The sequence below is a fragment of the Propithecus coquereli genome, unplaced genomic scaffold, assembly GCF_000956105.1.
Source record: "Propithecus coquereli isolate 6110/MARCELLA unplaced genomic scaffold, Pcoq_1.0 Scaffold444, whole genome shotgun sequence".
NCBI lineage: Eukaryota > Metazoa > Chordata > Mammalia > Primates > Indriidae > Propithecus > Propithecus coquereli.
Window position 1 is genome coordinate 1,549,653 of NW_012150219.1, and position 18,751 is coordinate 1,568,403.

Here is an 18,751-nt window from a genome sequence, read left to right on the forward strand (position 1 = left end):
CCAGCTGGCGGGACAGGGAGGGCTCCTTGGAGTATCCCACTGTGCAGCTCCCAAGGCTTGGCTGGGTGGCTCTGGGGAAGCTGCTGCACCCCTCTGGGCCTTGATCCTCCCCAGCCCAGAGGCTGCTGGGAAGGCCCAGAGAGTCCGCAGGCTGGGCCAGTGCTTCATCCTGTCCCTCCCTGCCCCCCACCCCCAAGGGCACACGGAGATGTCATTTCTCCAGCTCTTGGGGGCAGAGGTCACCCCAGCTCAGCAGATAACACCGAAGGTTGAGCAATGCCCTCTTGCCTGCTGGGGCCAGGGCTAGGGTCAGTGGGCTGGGGGTCAGCCCCAGGAGGCTGGGAGCTCCTGCCTGGGCTGGGAGTGGCAGAGGGGTGGGCCCAGGGAGCTGCCCCAATGGGGTAGGAAGGGGGCTGGGAAGGGCATAGGGCCCTCTGGTCCGAGGCCACTCAGCAGAGGAGGGCAGGTGGTCAGAGGGCCTCAGGCCTGTGCTCAGGTCCAGGATAGGTCGTCGGTCTTAGGTGGCCCAGACAGGGGCTTTTCTGTTGGGATGAATGGGGGGACACGAGGCCATGTGACCTTGGTATGCCGCACCCCCTCTGGGCCTCCTTTGGTACCCTCGGTGGGGGTCCCTTTCTCGCTGCTGTACAGCCCACAGTGGTCTTAAAACTTGGGAGTCTGTGGTGGGGACAGTAACACTACTAACAGTGATCACGCCCTGCATGGACTGAAGCTCAGAGAAGTGAAGTGACTCATCCAAGGTCACACAGTGTGGCAGAGCCGAGCAGCCCCCGCCCCTTCCACCATCCCAGGGGCCCGGGTGGGGTGACGCGGGACTGGAGAGGACCCAGGTGTGGGCGAAGCCGGCGGCAGGTGCGGTGGGCGGGGCTAGGGGAGGGGCGCGGTCCACTCGGGCCGCGGCCGCAGTGGCGCTCACCCCTGCCCCGATCCCCGTCCCCACGGAGTCCTCGTGTTGGCGGTGGCTTTAAGAGGGGAGTCGCCACAGGCGTGGAGTCTCTTCCTTCCAAGAGCTGGGGACCCGGGCTTGGGGGGAGTGTTCAGGGGCGGGGCCTCGCCCAAGGAAGGGCCGTGGAGATAGGTCACTTCCCCAAGAGCCAGAGCCGAGGACTGGGGTCCCGGGGTCGGCCGGGGGAGCGCCGCGTCTGCAGGGCGTCGGGACTGGGCTCCGCCATCCTGAAACCACGGTCTCCTCCAGCAGGGGGCGGGCCCGGGCAGTGTTTGGGGTGGGAGAACGCGATCAGGTTCGCCCCCTCCTCGGATTCCCCCGCCTTCCAGGGCAGCCTCCAGCCTGGAGGGGGCGGGCCGGGGGCGGGGTCGCACCGCCCCTTCTCGCTCCCAATCCCGGGGCCGCGGGGCGGGGGTGGGCAGGGGGCGTCAGGCCGCCCCCGCGGCGGGGGAGCCCCCCGACCGAGGACGCGCTCCTGGTCCGGGGTGCCGAGGCTGCACCCTACGGCCGCCCTCCCGGGGGTCTCGGGCGGCCGCAGTCGTGTCCTCCGCGTCCCGGCAGCGGCGGGAGGGGCCGGGGCGGCCCCCGGCGTGACGCAGCCGTTGCCATGGGTCGCCTTATAAATAACCGGGCTCAGGAGAAACTTTAGCGAGTCAGAGCCGCGCACGGGACCGGGAAAGGGACCCACCCGAGGGGTCCAGCCGCCAGCCCCCGCACCGATAGCGGCCACCCGGCAGCGGCAGCTACACAGCGGCAGCAGCTCGGAGCAGGGAGGCCGCGCCACCTGCGGGCCGGCCGGAGCGGGCAGCCCCAGGCCCCCTCCCCGGGCACCCGCGTTCATGCAACGCCTGGTGGCCTGGGACCCAGCATGTCTCCCCCTGCCGCCGCCGCCTGCCTTTAAATCCATGGAAGTGGCTAACTTCTACTACGAGGCGGACTGCTTGGCTGCTGCGTACGGCGGCAAGGCGGCCCCTGCGGCGCCCCCCGCGGCCAGACCCGGGCCGCGCCCCCCCGCCGGCGAGCTGGGTAGCATCGGCGACCACGAGCGCGCCATCGACTTCAGCCCGTACCTGGAGCCGCTGGGCGCGCCGCAGGCCCCGGCGCCGGCCACGGCCACGGCCACGGACACCTTCGAGGCGGCTCCGCCCGCGCCCGCCCCCGCGCCCGCCTCCTCCGGGCAGCACCACGACTTCCTCTCCGACCTCTTCTCCGACGACTACGGGGGCAAGAACTGCAAGAAGGCGGCCGAGTACGGTTACGTGAGCCTGGGGCGCCTGGGGGCCGCCAAGAGCGCGCTGCACCCCGGCTGCTTCGCGCCCCTGCACCCGCCGCCCCCGCCGCCGCCGCCGCCCGCCGAGCTCAAGGCGGAGCCGGGCTTCGAGCCCGCGGACTGCAAGCGGAAGGAGGAGGCCGGAGCGCCGGGCGGCGGCGCCGTAGGCATGGCGGCCGGCTTCCCGTACGCGCTGCGCGCCTACCTCGGCTACCAGGCGGTGCCGAGCGGCAGCAGCGGGAGCCTCTCCACGTCCTCGTCGTCCAGCCCGCCCGGCACGCCGAGCCCCGCCGACGCCAAGGCGCCCCCGGCCGCCTGCTACGCGGGGGCCGCTCCGGCGCCCTCGCAGGTCAAGAGCAAGGCCAAGAAGACCGTGGACAAGCACAGCGACGAGTACAAGATCCGGCGCGAGCGCAACAACATCGCCGTGCGCAAGAGCCGCGACAAGGCCAAGATGCGCAACCTGGAGACGCAGCACAAGGTCCTGGAGCTCACGGCCGAGAACGAGCGGCTGCAGAAGAAGGTGGAGCAGCTGTCGCGCGAGCTCAGCACCCTGCGGAACTTGTTCAAGCAGCTGCCCGAGCCCCTGCTCGCCTCCTCCGGCCACTGCTAGCGCGGCCCCCGCGCGCGGCCCCCTGCCCGCCGGCCTCCGCGCTGCCGGGACTCCGGGGAGCGCCCGCCCCCGCCCCGGTGGCGCCGGCAAAACTTTGGCACTGGGGCACTCGGCAGCGCGGGGAGCCCGTCGGTAATTTTAATATTTTATTATATATATATATATCTATATTTTTGTCCACACCAGCCGCACATGCAGATGGGGCGCCCGCCCGTGGTGTTATTTAAAGAAGAGACGTCTATGTGTACAGATGAATGATAAACTCTCCGCCTCTCCTCTGCCCCCTCTCCGGGCGCCGGCGGGCGGGCCGGTTTCGAAGTTGATGCAATCGGTTTGAACATGGCTGAACGCGTGTGTACACGGGACTGACGCAACCCACGTGTAACTGTCAGCCGGGCCCTGAGTAATCGCTTAAAGATGTTCCTACGGGGTTGTTGCTGTTGATGTTTTTTTTTTTTTTTGTCTTTTTTTTTTGTATTATAAAAAAAATCTATTTCTATGAGTAAAGAGGCGTCTGTATATTTTGGGAATCTTTTCCGTTTCAAGCATTAAGTAAGAACACTTTTAATAAACTTTTTTTTTTGAGAATGGTTAAAAAGCCTTTTGGGGGCAGTAGTTGGCTTTTGTTTTTTTCCTTTATTTTGGATTTATAGGGTTTTGTTTTGCGTTTCTGCTGTGTAGGGAGTTGTTGAGTGTGGGGGCACTGCTATTATTTTTGGAGTTTTTGGTGGTTGGATGGGGGTGTTGCAGCTGGTTTTTCTCCTCTGCTATTCTCCCCACCCCCAGGGTCTGCTTGGAGATGGGGGTGCTGGCCCTGGGAGTAAGGGGGAGAAGAGTGCTGGGTCAGGCTTTCAGGGTGACTCAGCACCCCTGGGTGCTGGTGATGGGTGGCTGGGAACCCTGCTTGGGAAGGGAATCCAGGACCTCTGGCCAGTTCCCAGTGTCAGGCTTGAGTCTGGAGAGGCTGGGAGGTCTGTGACCCCTGCCCTGTGTTTGGGGACAGGGCAGACAGGCCTGTGACTCTGTAGGAGGAGGGGGTTCAGGTCTTGGTCTTGCTGACCCTGAGTCAGGGCAGGGTCTTTTGTGTAGTGGGGTGGGTTGTTTAAAAAATACTTTGTGTATATGTATATATGTATTTTTAAGAGAGGAGCCTGAGTGTGCGGGTGAGATTGTTTGTGTGTCCCTGGCTGGTTTGTGTGTCCCTGGCTGGTTTGTGTGTCCCTGGCCAACGGGAGGGGAGAAGCCAGGCCAGGTGGAAGGAGGTGGGGGAAGGGTTCCTGTGCTTTTCCTCCCTTTCCTTGGGATGGGAACTTGTCACTTGCCCTCTGCCCAGATGTGGACACTGAGGCCCACCGTCACCTGCTTGCCAAAGATAGCTGAGCCAGGCATGGACCTGGGGCCGCTGTCCCTGCTTCCCTGGGACAAGCTCCTCTTCCCAGCCCCCTGATCCCTCTGCCCTCTCCAGTCTCTCCTCACTGCAACCCCCACCCCCATTCCAGCGCTGGAGGGCATTCCTGAGAGTTGAGGATGTGGATGGAGGGGTTGGTGGATACATGCGCAGCGCCCCACGGTGCCTGGCACGCGAGAGGTGTTATATAAGCGTTTGCTCGTGTTATTATTTTTTGCTGGGAGGTTCCTGGCATTTGGCACCCCAGTCTGCAGTGCAGCGTGAGTGTGGCCCGGCACTTGCCAGGGGCCAGCGTCTGTTAAACCCTGACCTGCCCCACCTCATTTAAACCTCACAACCACCTTTGGAAAGGTGGGGTGCTATTATGACGTCTGTTTTTAGGGCTGGGGAGCAGCTTTTGGCTGTCAGATCCTTATGGGCAAGAAACTGGTTCAGGGTCCCCCTGCCCCGAGCATTTCCGGGGTGGTAGGCTTGCTAAGGGCCTGGGGCAGCCTGGGACCGTGGGAGCAGCTGCTGATACTGTGGTTTGCGAATGGGGAATGCTTTTCTCCTCCCTCACTTTTTGGGGCCCTGGATGCACTTTCCCTGTGGGAGCCCAGGGTGTGGGGAACAGAGACAGTGACCGAGGATCCAGGCAAACTCCAGTGTTGGTGGCACTAGGGCTGTGCAGACTGCTGGACACGGATAACCTCCCCTCAGCCTGGGGCCTGCACTGTGGCCCTGACCACGTCTCCTCCCAGCCCCGGGTGACCGGGCGACTGGACAACTGGCCAGGCGGGCCCTTGGATCCTGGGAGACGGCCTCCATCAGTACCAGCTACGGACGTCGGCTCCACCTCTGGGATTGACTTGCTGAAGGCAAAGCTGGGGGACTGGCACAGGGCAGGTTCAGTCTTTCCAGGGGCGGTGGGGAGGGTTGCAATTTAGAAATGAGTCTCTCCAATCCCTGCTCTCCCCTCTGTCACCGAGAGTTGGCAGGTGGCGGCTGCTCACCCGGTGAAGTGAGAGGAAGCAGCCTGGCCAAACAGTGACACCCACCCCCTGGCTCCTGTTCGCTGAGCGCTGTCTCGGAGCCAGGATCAAGGGCAGCTCTTCACACGCTCACACCTTGCTTTAATCTACACAAACACTCTGTGGAGGTATTACGTCCATTTCTAAAAAAGCAAACCGAGGCCCACAGAAGTGAGGTTAGTGTTCGAGGTGGAACGGGTGGAGCCGGTTACGGAACTCCATCTGACGCCCGAGTCTCCAGGGAAAGCTTGGGGCTGAGAGTCTGGCTTGTAGTCCCGCCCCTTGCCCCAATCCTAGGCTTTTTGGAGGGCTTTTTGCCTGGCCTCAAGTTCAGCGGACCCCAGAATTAAGTGACTTGCAAACAGGAGTTCCAGTCTGGATGCAATGGAAAGGGAATTTGAACCCGAGCCCCCCTGACCGCCTCTGCAGAGGGCTAGGAGAAATAGTTAAGGCTTTGACAGTGGCCTGGGCGACCTGGCATGGGTGCACTGCGGACGGAGCTGTGCCTGAAGGACTCGTAGAGATGTCATAGCTGGGGTGGTGACACCCACCCCATGGATCACCAGGCCGCAAGGGCTAAGGGATTGCAGGGAGGAGCCAGTTCCTTCCAAAGTCCAAAAGCAAGGGAGTGGGAAGAGGTGAGGGGAGCCCAAGAGGGCAGGGCCAAGCGTCACGGAATAATAATAATAATGATAATAGTAATGGTGGATGTGAGTCAAGTGCTTAAGATGCACGAAGCAGCACTCCAAGCTCTTGGCACAGACGGCTAACTGGATCCTTCGTCTGGCAGAGACAGCCGGTCGTGTTAACCACAGACCCATTTAATGGGTTTGACACTGAGGCTAGCTGGGAGGTGGGGAACCTGGAACCCCAACCAGTGTTTGCTCAGGACAAGAGAGTTAATAAAACACGTTTACACCTCATAATCCTATGCAGTCATCCTACAGCCAAAGAGAAAAGTGGGTGTCAGAAACAAAAATTGAGACGCTGCCGGGGGCTGGGCCGGGTGCTGGGGCTGTGCTCGCTGCTTTAATCAGCTCATTGGCCTCTGAAGGCTGCAGCTTTTGTTATCAGCATCTTCCTGCCACCAAATAGGCTCAGAGAGGTGAGGTGACCTGGCCAAGTCTGTGCAGCTAAGAATGGCGGAAGTTGGGGTAGGAACCAGAAGGGACTGCTCCTTTCTGACACCTAGAGAATGTTCCCCTGCCCTCCAAGTCCTGTCCAGGCCTCTCGGAGGCTGTTCTGTTCTCATCTCTGAGACGTTTATTTGCCCTATTTTTTTTTCATTTATTAGACACGCATTTATTGAGCACCTGCTGTGTGCCAGGCCCTTTGCTGGGTGCTGGGGACATGGGGTGGCCAAGACGGAGGTGGCCATTTACAAGGAGAGACAGACACGTAAGCATCCAGTAACTGGAACAAGACAACAGCAGGTGTGTAGCAAGGGCTCCAAAGGAAGGTGAGGCAGAGGGGGAGGGGAGGTCCCTCAAGGCCTGTCCTAGGAGGTGACATCTGAGCAGAGGCTGGAACCAGTGAGGCAGGAGTGGGGACCAGCCACCGTTTCTGGAGCACTCGCTCTGTACCAGCTGCCGTCCTGCATGTCGTCCTGCATGTGCCAGCTGCCGTCCTGCATGCTTTATCCTTAGAAAGGTCCAGTGATGTGGCTGCTGTTTATTACTCCTCTTCCCCAGATGGGGAAACTGAGGCACAGAAAGGCAAAGTCACTGGCCCAAGGGCTGGTGAGTGGCTACTGTGAGATTGGAATCCCACCTTCCCTTGCACCCGAGGCCCTCCCCGCCCGTCTCCCCCACAGCCCCAAACCTCTCGTTTGCTGTTGCCCAGCTCCCCCTCTTGCCCCACCCCAGGCTCTTTCTCTGCTTGGCTCATCTGCAGTGGTGTTTCAGGGGCACCCGCTGGCCAGCAGGCCACTGTCCTTGTGGGTTTTTTTTTATTTTTTTTGAGACAGAGTCTCACTCTGTTGCCTGGGCTAGAGTGAGTGCCGTAGCATCAGCCTAGCTCACAGCAACCTCAAACTCCTGGGCTCAAGCGATCCTCCTGCCTCAGCCTCCCGAGTAGCTGGGACTACAGACATGCGCCACCATGCCCGGCTAATTTTTTCTATATATTTTTTTAGTTGTCCGATTAATTTCTTTCTATTTTTTAGTAGAGACAGGGTCTCGCTCTTGCTCAGGCTGGTCTCGAACTCCTGAGCTCAAACAATCCGCCCGCCTCGGCCTCCCAGAGTGCTAGGATTACAGGCGTGAGCCACCGCGCCCGGCCCCTCGTGGGTTTTTGACAGCGTGTTGGCCATGTGCAGGGTAGGAGGGAGGCCTGGGCTGGGCAAAACTGGGGAAGCCGGGTGCTTTCTGGGGCCCTGGCCTGTGGGTGTTTGAGCCCCTCCCAGGTGTCCTCTGAGGCAAGAAGGTGAGAGTTCCATTTTGCAGAGGGGAGACGTGAGGCTCTGAGAGGGACATCTCCTATCCAAAGAGCAGCAAAGTTGGGGTTCAAATCCAGGTCTGTCTGCACCCCAGACTCAGCCCCTTTCCTGTCTGCCTGACTGCTACGGGGCAGACAGATGCGCAAACCACAGTTTACGCCCTCTGAGGGTACGATGCTGGGGCAAAAAATAGCTCCCGGCTTTGTCCCTTGCTTACGAGTGACCTTGGACAAGGCACTTGGCCTCTCTGGGCCTGGGCTTCCTCACCTGTGGACACAGAGTACGTGCATTCAGCCCGTATCGAGGGCCATCCGCTGTGGCCTCGAGGTGGTCCCCGCCCCTAGAGCTGCCACTGTGGCGAGTGGGACAGACAGTGTGCGGCTGGCAGATTGGCAGCTCGTCTCCGATTGTGATAAAGGCCTTGAGGAAAATAAAGTGGGGGAGATGGTAGAGGGTGACGGGGAGGGGTGAGGAGAGAGCGTCCCAGGCAGGGTGGACAGCGTGGGCAAGGGCCCCGAGGCAGGACCGAGCTCGTGGGAGAGGAAGCCCGCAGCCAGCGTGGCTGGCCGGAGCAGAGGCTGCGACGGGTGGAGTGAGGGAGAGGACACGGGGGTGGCAGGGTCCCTCGCACTGTGCCTTGGAGGCTGGGTGAGGCTGAGAGAGGGTGTTTTGAGGAGGAGTGAGTGGGTGTCCCTGCCAGTCCTGGCACCTGCAAAGCCCTTGACAAGTCTGTCGGTGCAATGAAACAGCCCCCTGGCCCTGGGGAGGAGGCAAAGTGCAGTGGGTGAAGGGCACAGGGAGGCCACCTGCCTGGGCCCAGGAGGCCTCATGGGCGAGGAGCCTCTGACCCAGGGCCTGGAGCCATGGGAGCCCTCGGCAGGCGGGAATGAGGGGAAGGGCTGGCCAGGAGCCCTACCGGAGCCAAGAGAGGGAGAGTTCTTTGGGAAGCGTGACTGCAGGGGAGAGGGCACCAGCCCTGTGCAGGGAGGGAGCAGGGCTGAGGAGGGAGATGAGGGACTGGGGGACAGGCAGCAGGAGACTGGACCCCTGGAGGAGCGTTTTCTTTTTATTTCATTTCCCAAGTAATGTATGACCGTGGCGGGAAGGTCACAGAATGTTAAGTGCTAATAAGAGAAGGAAATAGCACTCAGAAATACCACTGCCCAGAAATAAACCTGTTAACACTTGCTGTGTGGCTTTGGACAAATGACTTCACCTCTCTGTGCCTCAGTTTCGTTGGTTATTAAACGGGATAATAATAGCATCTACCTTATAAGGTTGCTCTGAGGATTAAGTGAGTTAACCACATGACACATTCAGAGTGGCGCCAGCACACCTTGGGTATTAGCCGTCACTGTTATTGTGAACATCGTTACCATTCTGGGGGGTTAAGAGCTCAGATGCTAGAAGCAGGGTGCCTGAGTTCCAGTTCTGAACCCACATTTCCTGGCTGCGTAATTTGGGGCACGTGAATGTGTCTTGTTGGGACTCAGTTCCCCCATTTAACAAGAAGATAATAAAATTCCTCACAGTGTTTTGCAGAGATTTGATGGGTTTGTTTATGCAGGATGATTGTAGACAGGCCTCTGGATGTAGCAGTTGTTAATTTCCTTCCAGACTTTTTTCATTCCGTGTGTATTTTGCCCCTCATTTTAGCTACAGTTGCTGATTTGATATTCACTCCCTCCCTTCCTTAGCAATGGGACTCTTCTCTTGTTGGGAGCAAGTGCCTTTTCCAGTTTCTCTTGCAGCTGGGGGTGACCGCTGAGATATAAGTGGAAGTTGTAGGTGGGGTTTTGGGGCAAGCTCTTTAAAGGGGGTTGACTCAGTTGTGAGGCACATTCCCTTTTGCCTCCCTTCTCTGCAGCTCCCCATTCCCGGCTTCTTCCTGTGTCCTGCCTGGAATTCAGACGTGATGGCCAGAGCTTCAGGGGCCATTTTGAACTATGAGGCAAACACTGAGGCATGGAAGCCACATGCTGAGGGTGGTGAAACCAAAAGACAAAAGGCACTTGAGCTCTTTATGGCAGTAGAACAGCCACACCCGTCCTTACCTGCCTTGCTCTGGGCTTGTTTACATGAGAGAGAAAGAAATCTGTGCTTATTGAGGTCTCTGTCATTTTGGCTTCCTGTTACTGGCAGCTGAATCTATTTCTAACTGATACATTTGCCAAAATGGAATCAACCTGTTTTGTGGCCTGCATTTTTTTAGTGGTGCCCCAGTGCTTCCTTATCTGAGAATGCTCTACTGACACTATTGCACGTGAGTGCAGAAATAAACTCTTTGTTTATGAAAAATAATTTCCATCAGACGTGGTAGGAGAATTTTCTTTTAATTCATTTTGATTACAGAAGTAATGCACAAAGACATTCTGTCATGAAAATATTCTGCCTGTCCTCAGGTGTCTCCCCTGTGACTCTGAAATCTCAGCGTGCATCAGGTCAGGCTTGATCTAGACCATTGGAATGTACATAAATTTCCCCTCTGACCTCAGTGAGCTCCAAATCCTGCCCCCAAGCCTGTATATGTGACCCACCAAGGGGCCTTCAGTTTGGAAACAGAGAGGGTCAGGCCCTGTTGCAGCTCACAGAGTGTGTTGGCAGCTGCGCTGGGACCAGATGCCCTGGGCCACCCCGAATAACCCCTCTGTCCCATGCTGCTGCCACCACCACCTGCTCCACCAAGGCCTCGGCCTGCCAGGACTCGAAGCTACCTTTGCCAGCCTGCCCGGGGCCAGCCCAGTAGAGATCTCTGCGAGGTGAGTCTGGAGGCCAGGTTGCTGAGCCTGGTGAGCTTTTATTTTTATAGCTGTCACCAGATCCCTGTCCCAGCCCTGGAGCCCTGGCAGGGACAGAGGTGGCCAGGGAGGAGGAAGACTCTTCAGAGAGCCTGGTGGGTGGGGGTTAGCGGGCTGCGGAGGAGGGAGAACTGGGGCGGGGGTCAGGGCAGCCAGGGCCGCCTGACTCCAGCCAGGCCTCAGTCCTCTCAGGCCCAAATGGGGCTGATCATCGAGCTTGCCCTGCTGACCCTCTGGGGGGTGGCGAGGGACAACGGACAACGGAGACCCTTTCCTGCTTTACTCTTGACTCTCAGGCGCAGAGCTCATCCTGCTTTCCAGTTCTTAGGTCACGATCGTCAGTGGCCCTTGCGGGGCCTGCGTTGCACTTTGTTTTGTTCCCGCTTCACCTCCGCTCCCGCATCCATTTCTGCCACTTCCTGTAGCCCCCACCCCAGTGAGGCCGATGTCTGTCCTCAACATACGCATCGTGCTGGTTTCTGCCTGCCTCTCTCAGTGAAAGGTACGCACAGGGGAGAGTGCGCACGACACGGGTGTACAGCTGCGTGAATTTTCCTGGCGTGGACACACCAATGCCCAGATCAAGTAGTGGATCATTCCAGCACCCCAGAAACCCCTTTCTCACCACCTTTCCCCCACCCCTAAGAGTAATCATTATCCTGATTTCTAAGAGCAAACATGAATTTGCCTGTTTCTACACTCTATAGAGATGGAATCACACAACAGGCACTCTTTGTGTCTGGCTCCTTTAATTCAACATTGGATCCGTAACATTCATCCAGTGTTTGTCCCTTTTTATTACTGAGCAGAATTCATTGCATGGATATACCATAATGTTCTCTTCCATTTGATTGCTCATGGACATTGACATTGTTTCCAGTTTTTAGCTCTTTAGAATTGGGCTGAACTTTGGGAAGCCAAGGCTGGAGGATCACTTGAGGCCAGGAGTTCAAGACCAGCCTGGACAGCATGGCAAGACCCCATCTCTAAAAAAAAAAAAAAGAGACATTTTAGATGAGATAATTTAAAAAAATTAAAGAAAAAGAAAAATAGAATTTTTCTGAGCTGAGCATTCCACGGGAAGTGTCTTTTCATGAACATAAGCACATATTTCAGTTGGGTATATACCTAGGAGTGGCTTGCTGAGCTGTAAGAAATGCTAAGAGTATGTGTTTCAATGCCTGTTAATGGCATTCAACCCTAGATCTCATTCTGTTCCTCACTTTTTTCTGTATGTGTTTTTAAAAACTTTATTTTGAGAAAGGTCTCAAAGTGATAGAAAAGTTATAAATGCAGTACAAAGAACATTTTTTTCTGAATTATTTGAGAATAAATTGCTGACCTGTTGCCTTTTTACCCCTTAATGGTTTGATACATAGTTCCTACAGACGTCAACATTTTCCTACGTAACCAAAATATAACCATCAAAATCAGGAAATTAACACGATAAATTGGGATCATCTACTCAGACCTGTTCAAGTTTCACCAATTGCCCTAATAACGTCCAGTAAGAGGATCCAGTTTGGAATCGCATGTTGCATTTAGTTGCCACTTATTTACAGGAGAACTGTTCCTCCGTCTTTCCTTGACTTTGGAAAAGTCATGACCTTGACTCTTTTGAGGACATAGGCCAGCACGTCCTTCCCTGTGGATTTGTCTGATGTTTTCCTGTGGTTAGATTCAGGTTCTACATCTCGGGCAGGAAAATCACAGAAGAGAGGCTGTGTTCTTCTCGCTGTCTCACAGCTGACGGTGTACACTTGATCACTTGATTGGAGGAGGGATCCGCCGGGCTTCAAATCTGCGAAGTTATTTCTTCCCCCTTTGCAGTTAATAAGTGTTCGAGGGGAGGTACTTTGAAACTATGTAAATATCTCGAATGTCATCAAACTTTCAATTAGTCATTTATTTTTATCAGTATGGATTCATGGTTTTCTATTTATTCTGTGGGTTGCAGGATATCATCATCATCAACATAATTGTTAGTTTATTTATATGCTCAAACTGTCCCAGATTGGGCCACTGGGAGCCCCTTTTAGCTAGCTTCGGTGCCCTATTGACATGTTACCATCATTCTTTGAATACTTCCTTACCTACTGGCACAATGCGGTGCTCTAGTCTCAACTAGCATTTTCTCTGCTCCAACCCAGGAATCAGCCATTTCTCCCAGGAGCCCTGGCTCCTTTTAGTGGAGAATGGTGTTTAGAAAACAAGATCTCAGGACAAAGTGTGCGCACTGCTCCTGGGGTGTCTCTACTCCCTGGCCTTTTTAGTGGTCAGAGCTAAGGACTGTATGTATATGCGTAGACACACATTTATATCTGTATTGTTTCTGTGTCTAACAATTATCTATCTCTCTAACATCTATCATCTATTTAGAAAACTATGATCTTGCATTGATAACTCCAGATCCAATCCAGCACCACAGGAGTTTATTCTAATTTTCTTTCTTTCCATATTTGGAACTTTCTTTTCCATCAGTGAAAAAATTGGCTTCATTATCCTCAATATATGTACTTATTTGGCCAATCCCTGCACGTAACCGATTTGCTATTGCTGCCCCTCCCGCCTTCTGCCCCCTGATTGGACACCTGCTTATCCCGCTCAGCTCTGGCCCCATGCAATGCCCCGCTTCTTGTGCATGACCTCAGATTAACTCTGACGTGGCCTCTCTATATTTTTCTTTTTAAGTTGAATACTTAATGTATTATGCTCATTGTTCAAAAATTGAAAGATGTGAATGGGTTTGCAATGAAAAGTCGATCTCCCTCCCACTCCTGCTCTCAGATTCCCAGGTCCCTTCCCCAGAGCTCACCGTAGTTTTCAGCAGTTTTTTCTTGTTTCAGATGGCCTATGTGAGCGCGCGCACACCCGCGCACACACACACACACACACACACACACACACACACACACACACACATATATGAAGTTTATGCGCATGGCAGCACAGTGGTCTGCGCTTTGCTTTTCTCACTCAACAGTGTATCTTGGAGCTTGTTCATATAAATACTATGGAGCTGCCACATTTCTTTTAACAATCCTATAATATTCCATTGCATGGATAAACCATAATTATTTAATCAGACTCTTTTTGATGGACATATAGGCTGTTTTCAATTTTTTTTTTGAGACAAGGTCTTGCTTTGTTGCCCAGGCTGGGGTACAGGGGTGTCATCACAGCTCATTGCAACCTCAAACTCCTGGGCTCAAGTGCTGCCATGTGCATACCTCCTTTTCCTGAGCCTCAGTTTCCTCATCTGTGTAATGGGTCTTGCAATGTACCTGACTGTTGTGCACTGTGGGGCTTGGTGGAAAGTAAGCCCTTGATAAATGAAAGAGTCCCATCACATGAGGGTCCCCAGGGCTTCATGTCATAAGACTCTATTTCAGGCTCACTTTTGGGAACAGTCCCCTTTAGGCAGTGAGAGGGAGAGGGGCTGATCTGGAGAGAACCAGGGAGTCAGGGGGCTTGGGCTGGGCTTGTTATCCTCCAAGAAGAGTCGTAGCTAGACTTTTGATTCGGTAACATCTGAAGGAAAAATGCTGACCTAGATGGGAACTTGTATTCATTCATTCACTTGTGTTTCTCTTAACAGCTCGTGACTCTGGGTAAGTGACAACTTCTCGGTGCCTCAGTTTCCCGTTCTACAAAATGGGGAGAAGGTAATAATAGTATCTCCTTTATAGGGCTTGGTGAGGATTAAATGAAATGATACATGCAAAGTGCTTAAAACAGTGCCTGGCACGTGGTAAATGCTGAATAAATATCAATTATCACAACTCATTTATTCAACGAATATGTATGAGAATCTGCCCTGTGCCACGGTTAGTTACCTCTCTCTACCTGGAACTAGAGCCACCTGGAACCTCAGATTCTATGAAATCAGAGTCTAGAAAAGATGACATGATCTCGGGGTGTAGCTGCCTCACCCAGCAGTCTGTCTGGCAAGGGTGGTTTAAGATCCCAGGCCCCCTGCAGACACCCCTGTGAGTGTCCCCTGCCAGCTCCCCAGAGGTTGTGACGTCCTCAGACCCTCTCCAATGACGCTGATTTGAACCCTTGTGAACTCAGAAAAAAACAGATGTGGGTGGCAAAACCCCATTCGTGCAACGTCTGTGTCTCTCTTCACATCCTAACTAAGTCCTAACTAAGTTCTAGGACGTGAGGTGAGGATGAGGCCCAGGAGACAGACCCGGGCGGGGGCAGCCCTGTGTTTGTTTTTCTGCTCCGTGCCTGGGCCTCTCTCCGAGTGCAGGGAAGATACTAATCACAAAAGCGAGCCTTGGGCTTTGCCTCACGTAATTCCTTGTGACAGCTCTGTGAAGTGGGATCTTTTATTATCCCCATCTTCAAGCAACGGGACGAATCACAGTTGTGTGCCACCTGGTAGGACATGCAAGGAGAACACAGCGTCACCTCCACTGTATCCCTGCAAAGATCTGTCAGCTGCGGAGCCCGCATCTAACCACGAGGACGTCAGACACACCCAAAGAGAGGAGCACGCTCCGGAATAGCTAGCCCGGGACCCTCAGGGTGTCAAGGTCATGGGAGTCGAGCAGAGGCGGAGGAAGGAGCCGTTTCAGGAGCCTCAACACGACTGAGGGACCCTGTATGTGCTCCTGGCCCAGGACAAAACCGGAAAGACCTTCCTGGGGCAGTTTGTGGAATGTCGACTCTGGCGTGTGGGTTTGATAATAGTACCGTGTCAACGATAAATGTCCCGACTTTGACAATGGCACTGTACGTGTGTGACGGAGGGTCAGGAGGCACACACTGAGGGGTTTAGGGGTGAAGTGACATCATGCCTGCAGCCGACTCTCAAATAATTCGGGCAAAGAGGGAAACACCAATAGAGGGAAAGTGAGGAGGAAGTATGTGGGGCAAAATGTCTAAACAGCCCGGCTGAAGGATGTCCTGGAGTTCTTTTTAATTTTTGTCATTTTTCTGTAAGTTCACTATTACCCCCAGACAGATACTTGACCTTCAATATACCCAAGAGAAATAAACGCATATGTCGACAGAAAGACCTACATGCATATTTATGGCAATTTTGTTTATAAGAGGCTCAGACTGAAACAACCAGAATATCTTTCGAGGAGCGAGAAGATAAACCCCGTGGGGCGCATCTGCACCGCGGACACCGCTCAGCGCTGACGTGCGGTAGCCAGCGGTGCGTGCGCGCCGGGATGCATCTTCAAAGCGTTGTGCAGAGCGGTAAGAGCCAGACGAGAAAGACACTGTGATTCCTCTGGTCATGCTGTTCAAGAACAGTCGAGACGAATCTGGAAATCCGAATAGCGATTTCTACTCTGGGGTGGCGGAGTTATCGCCTATGAAGGGGCCTGAGGAACCTTCTGGGCTGCTGCCGCATTTCCATGTCTCGATCTGGGTAGCGGGCCTGTGGCTTTATCTGTATGTAAAAGTTCTTTGAGCTGTGTGCTTCAGACAAGCGCCACTCATGCACTTTACTGTATATAATTACACCTCAATATCAAAGAGGAAACATAAAAAATTATCTAAAGATACACGTCGAACAGGAGAATGAGGCGGGCAGGGAGCAGGGAGTGGGGTTAAAGGGAAAGAAAAACCGGAAAGGACCTAAGAGCTCAGAAAGGGGGAGCACCTTGCCCGAGGTCACACAGCGGTGGGCAGCAGAGGCAGGATTTGAACCTGGGTCTGAGGAACCCCAGACGGTGCTCCTTACCCACTGCTGTGGGTCGGACTCCCTGGGCCGGACAGCCCTGCTGTGCTCCCAGAGGCTCCCCAGGGTCTGGCGGGGGATGGCGAAACCACGGCTTGGCAAAGACCATTCCAGCCCTGGGCTCGCAGCTCCAAGTGGGGAGGGGAGTGAGTGGGGCAGAGGGCAGCTCCCATCCCCGGAGCCTCGCTGCCTGGCCTGGGGTGGCTCTGCCAACCTCCGCCCACCTCCTGCGGCCTTTGCCTTCCTTCCTGGGCCAGCGTGTGGGCTCCGGAGCCCCGCAGGCTTTGGTGTGAATCCCAGCTCTGCTTCCATCTGGCCGTGCAGCCTGGCGTGAGTGGCCCACTCTGTGCCTCAGTTTCCACGTCCAGAGCCTGCCCACGGGGGCATTTACCTAACGGCAGTGGTAAGCATAGAGCAGGAGTCAAATGTAGGCAGAACACGCCACGATGCCTGCATCTGCTAAGCGCCAACAGTGGCAGCTGTTACTGTCGTTGTTAATATCATTGCTACTTGTGGGATACTGTGGGAAGAGGGGCCCTGGTGCCCCAAGACCTCACAAACACCAACATGTGAAAACAGCCGGCATGGAATGGAAAGTTCTGGAGAAAGGAGCTTTCTGACTGCCTGAGGGTTATCAGAAAACTCTTACTTTCTACCCTGGTTTTTATGAGAGCTCTTGGTAAGCTAAAGTGGAGCCAGGGTGGGCTTCATGGGGGTGTGACCTGGGCGGTCCCACGGCCCCTTTGCTCGGAACGGCCCCGCTTGGTTAAATGGGCTGCTGTTGTCATTTTGCAATTCTTAATGAGTTGAGAATGAGGAACCCCGGATCGTCATGTAGCCGGTCCTGGGCAGGACTGTGGCTTCTAGAAAGGTCACCTAGCACTTTCACCTGAGTTGTGTCCTCTGATGTCCGGGAACACTCTTTGAGAGTAGGTGTCCCCATCGCTGACCTCGCTCACCTCGGTGTCCTCACCTGGGAAGTGGGGGAAGTGCTTTGCGCCAGGCCACGGGGAAACAAGGGACAAGTCCCGACCTTCTGGCCCTCCGATTCCATTGGTGGGAAGCTTGGGACACTGAGGACTTGGCGAGCCTGCGGTGTGGCCCTAGAGCACACAGTAGGTGCTCAACAGATAGCACAAGTTGCTCTTTGATTCCCTGTCTTTTCACTGTTAAATTTTGATTTAAATGGATGTTGTTAATACACACGTCCGTTCTCTTAACCCATGGAAACATTTCTTTTTTTTTTTATTTCAGCATATTATGGGGGTACAGATGTTTAGGTTACGTATGTTGCCCTTGCCCCCCCTGGAAACATTTCTGATCAGGCTGAAGTTGATCTTGGACCCCCTGCCCCAGGGCTGGCTCCTTCCTTGCCCTGCCAGTGTGGTGTTGTAATTTTGGAGTTTGAGCTTCCAGATCTTTGTCTGTGTAATCCTTTCATCTCTGGGCGAATGTGTCTTTTCCTTCCTTCCTTTCTTTTTTTCTGTTATACCTTTTAAACTGTGAACTTTATGCAGACATATAACCTGGGTATAGAAGAGCTGATACATTGTCACCCATCAGGTTCACCCGTGTAACCAGCACTTGGATCTAGAAACAGAACGTTTCTCATCCCTTAAAAATCTCTCTCCGGACTTCTAACAGACTAGATTGTTTTGCCTGTTCTACAACTTCACATCAGTGGAATCACTCAGGACATCCGCTTTTGTGTCGTGCTTCTTTTGCTCAGCTAAACTTTTGAGGTTCAAAAAGAAAACCAAAAATGTACAGCTTCATTTTTACTATTAGTACTGTGCTGTGCTGCATTGCGTGAATATATTGCAATCTGGTCTACCGCGGTGGACATTCGATTCGTTTCTGGGTTTTGGTTGTTGTGCGTAGAGCTGCACGGACACTCTTGTTTGTGTCTGTTGGTGGACACCGTCTCTCCTCTCTGTTGGGTTTGCGTCGGGGGAGGGCAGCGTCGCTGGGCACAACAGTCATGCCCTGTCGGGCTTCCGTAGACGCTGTCAGTTTCCAAAGCTCTTGCCCACCTGCAGCCGTCTGTCTTCTCAACTGGAGCTACGCGGGCACATGGGTGGCAGCATCTCACTGTGGTTTTCATTTGCATTTCTGGACGTGTGTTCTTTTTAATGCCTCGGTGGCCTCACACCAGCCACCTCGCTGGGACTCGTTCCTGTCCTTCCTGTGACCTTCTTGAGAGCCGTCCACTGGCGCATTCACCGTTCGCTCCTCTCGAAGGTCGTGTGGTCTGCCCACTCGACGAGGATGTCTCGTTGTGACGTCACCACCCCCCACCCCCATCTCCGGCCCATCTCTCCTCGATTCTGAGTCCCCGGCTACCGGTGGGGACTCTGTGATATCCGCATGCGTGGTGCCCATTTAATGGCTGGTAAACGGACTAACAGAAGAAAAAGGGAAAAAAACAAAACCAAAAAACCTCCCGCAAGCCCCAGTTCTGGTTAATTGAGGGGTTGCATTGAGGTAAATTTCAGTCAATTGGAGTTTTCTTGTGAAACGTGTAAAAAAGTGCGGACGATGGGC

At 54.6% G+C, this 18,751-nt stretch overlaps 1 protein-coding gene across 1 annotated transcript; it reads left to right on the forward strand.

Annotated features, from left to right (window-relative positions):
* Positions 1 to 1,360: 1,360 nt before the first annotated feature.
* On the forward strand, positions 1,361 to 3,451 carry CEBPB (CCAAT/enhancer binding protein (C/EBP), beta). Its single transcript, XM_012654712.1, has one exon. It carries the CDS (start codon positions 1,807 to 1,809, stop codon positions 2,848 to 2,850), a length of 1,044 nt encoding a protein of 347 aa, XP_012510166.1. The 5' UTR covers positions 1,361 to 1,806; the 3' UTR covers positions 2,851 to 3,451.
* The last annotated feature ends 15,300 nt before the right edge of the window (positions 3,452 to 18,751 follow it).

Bases quoted from the DNA above. Each gene is read 5' to 3' on its own strand.
- CEBPB (XM_012654712.1), top strand. From the start codon at position 1,807: ATGCAACGCCTGGTGGCCTGGGACCCAGCATGTCTCCCCCTGCCGCCG.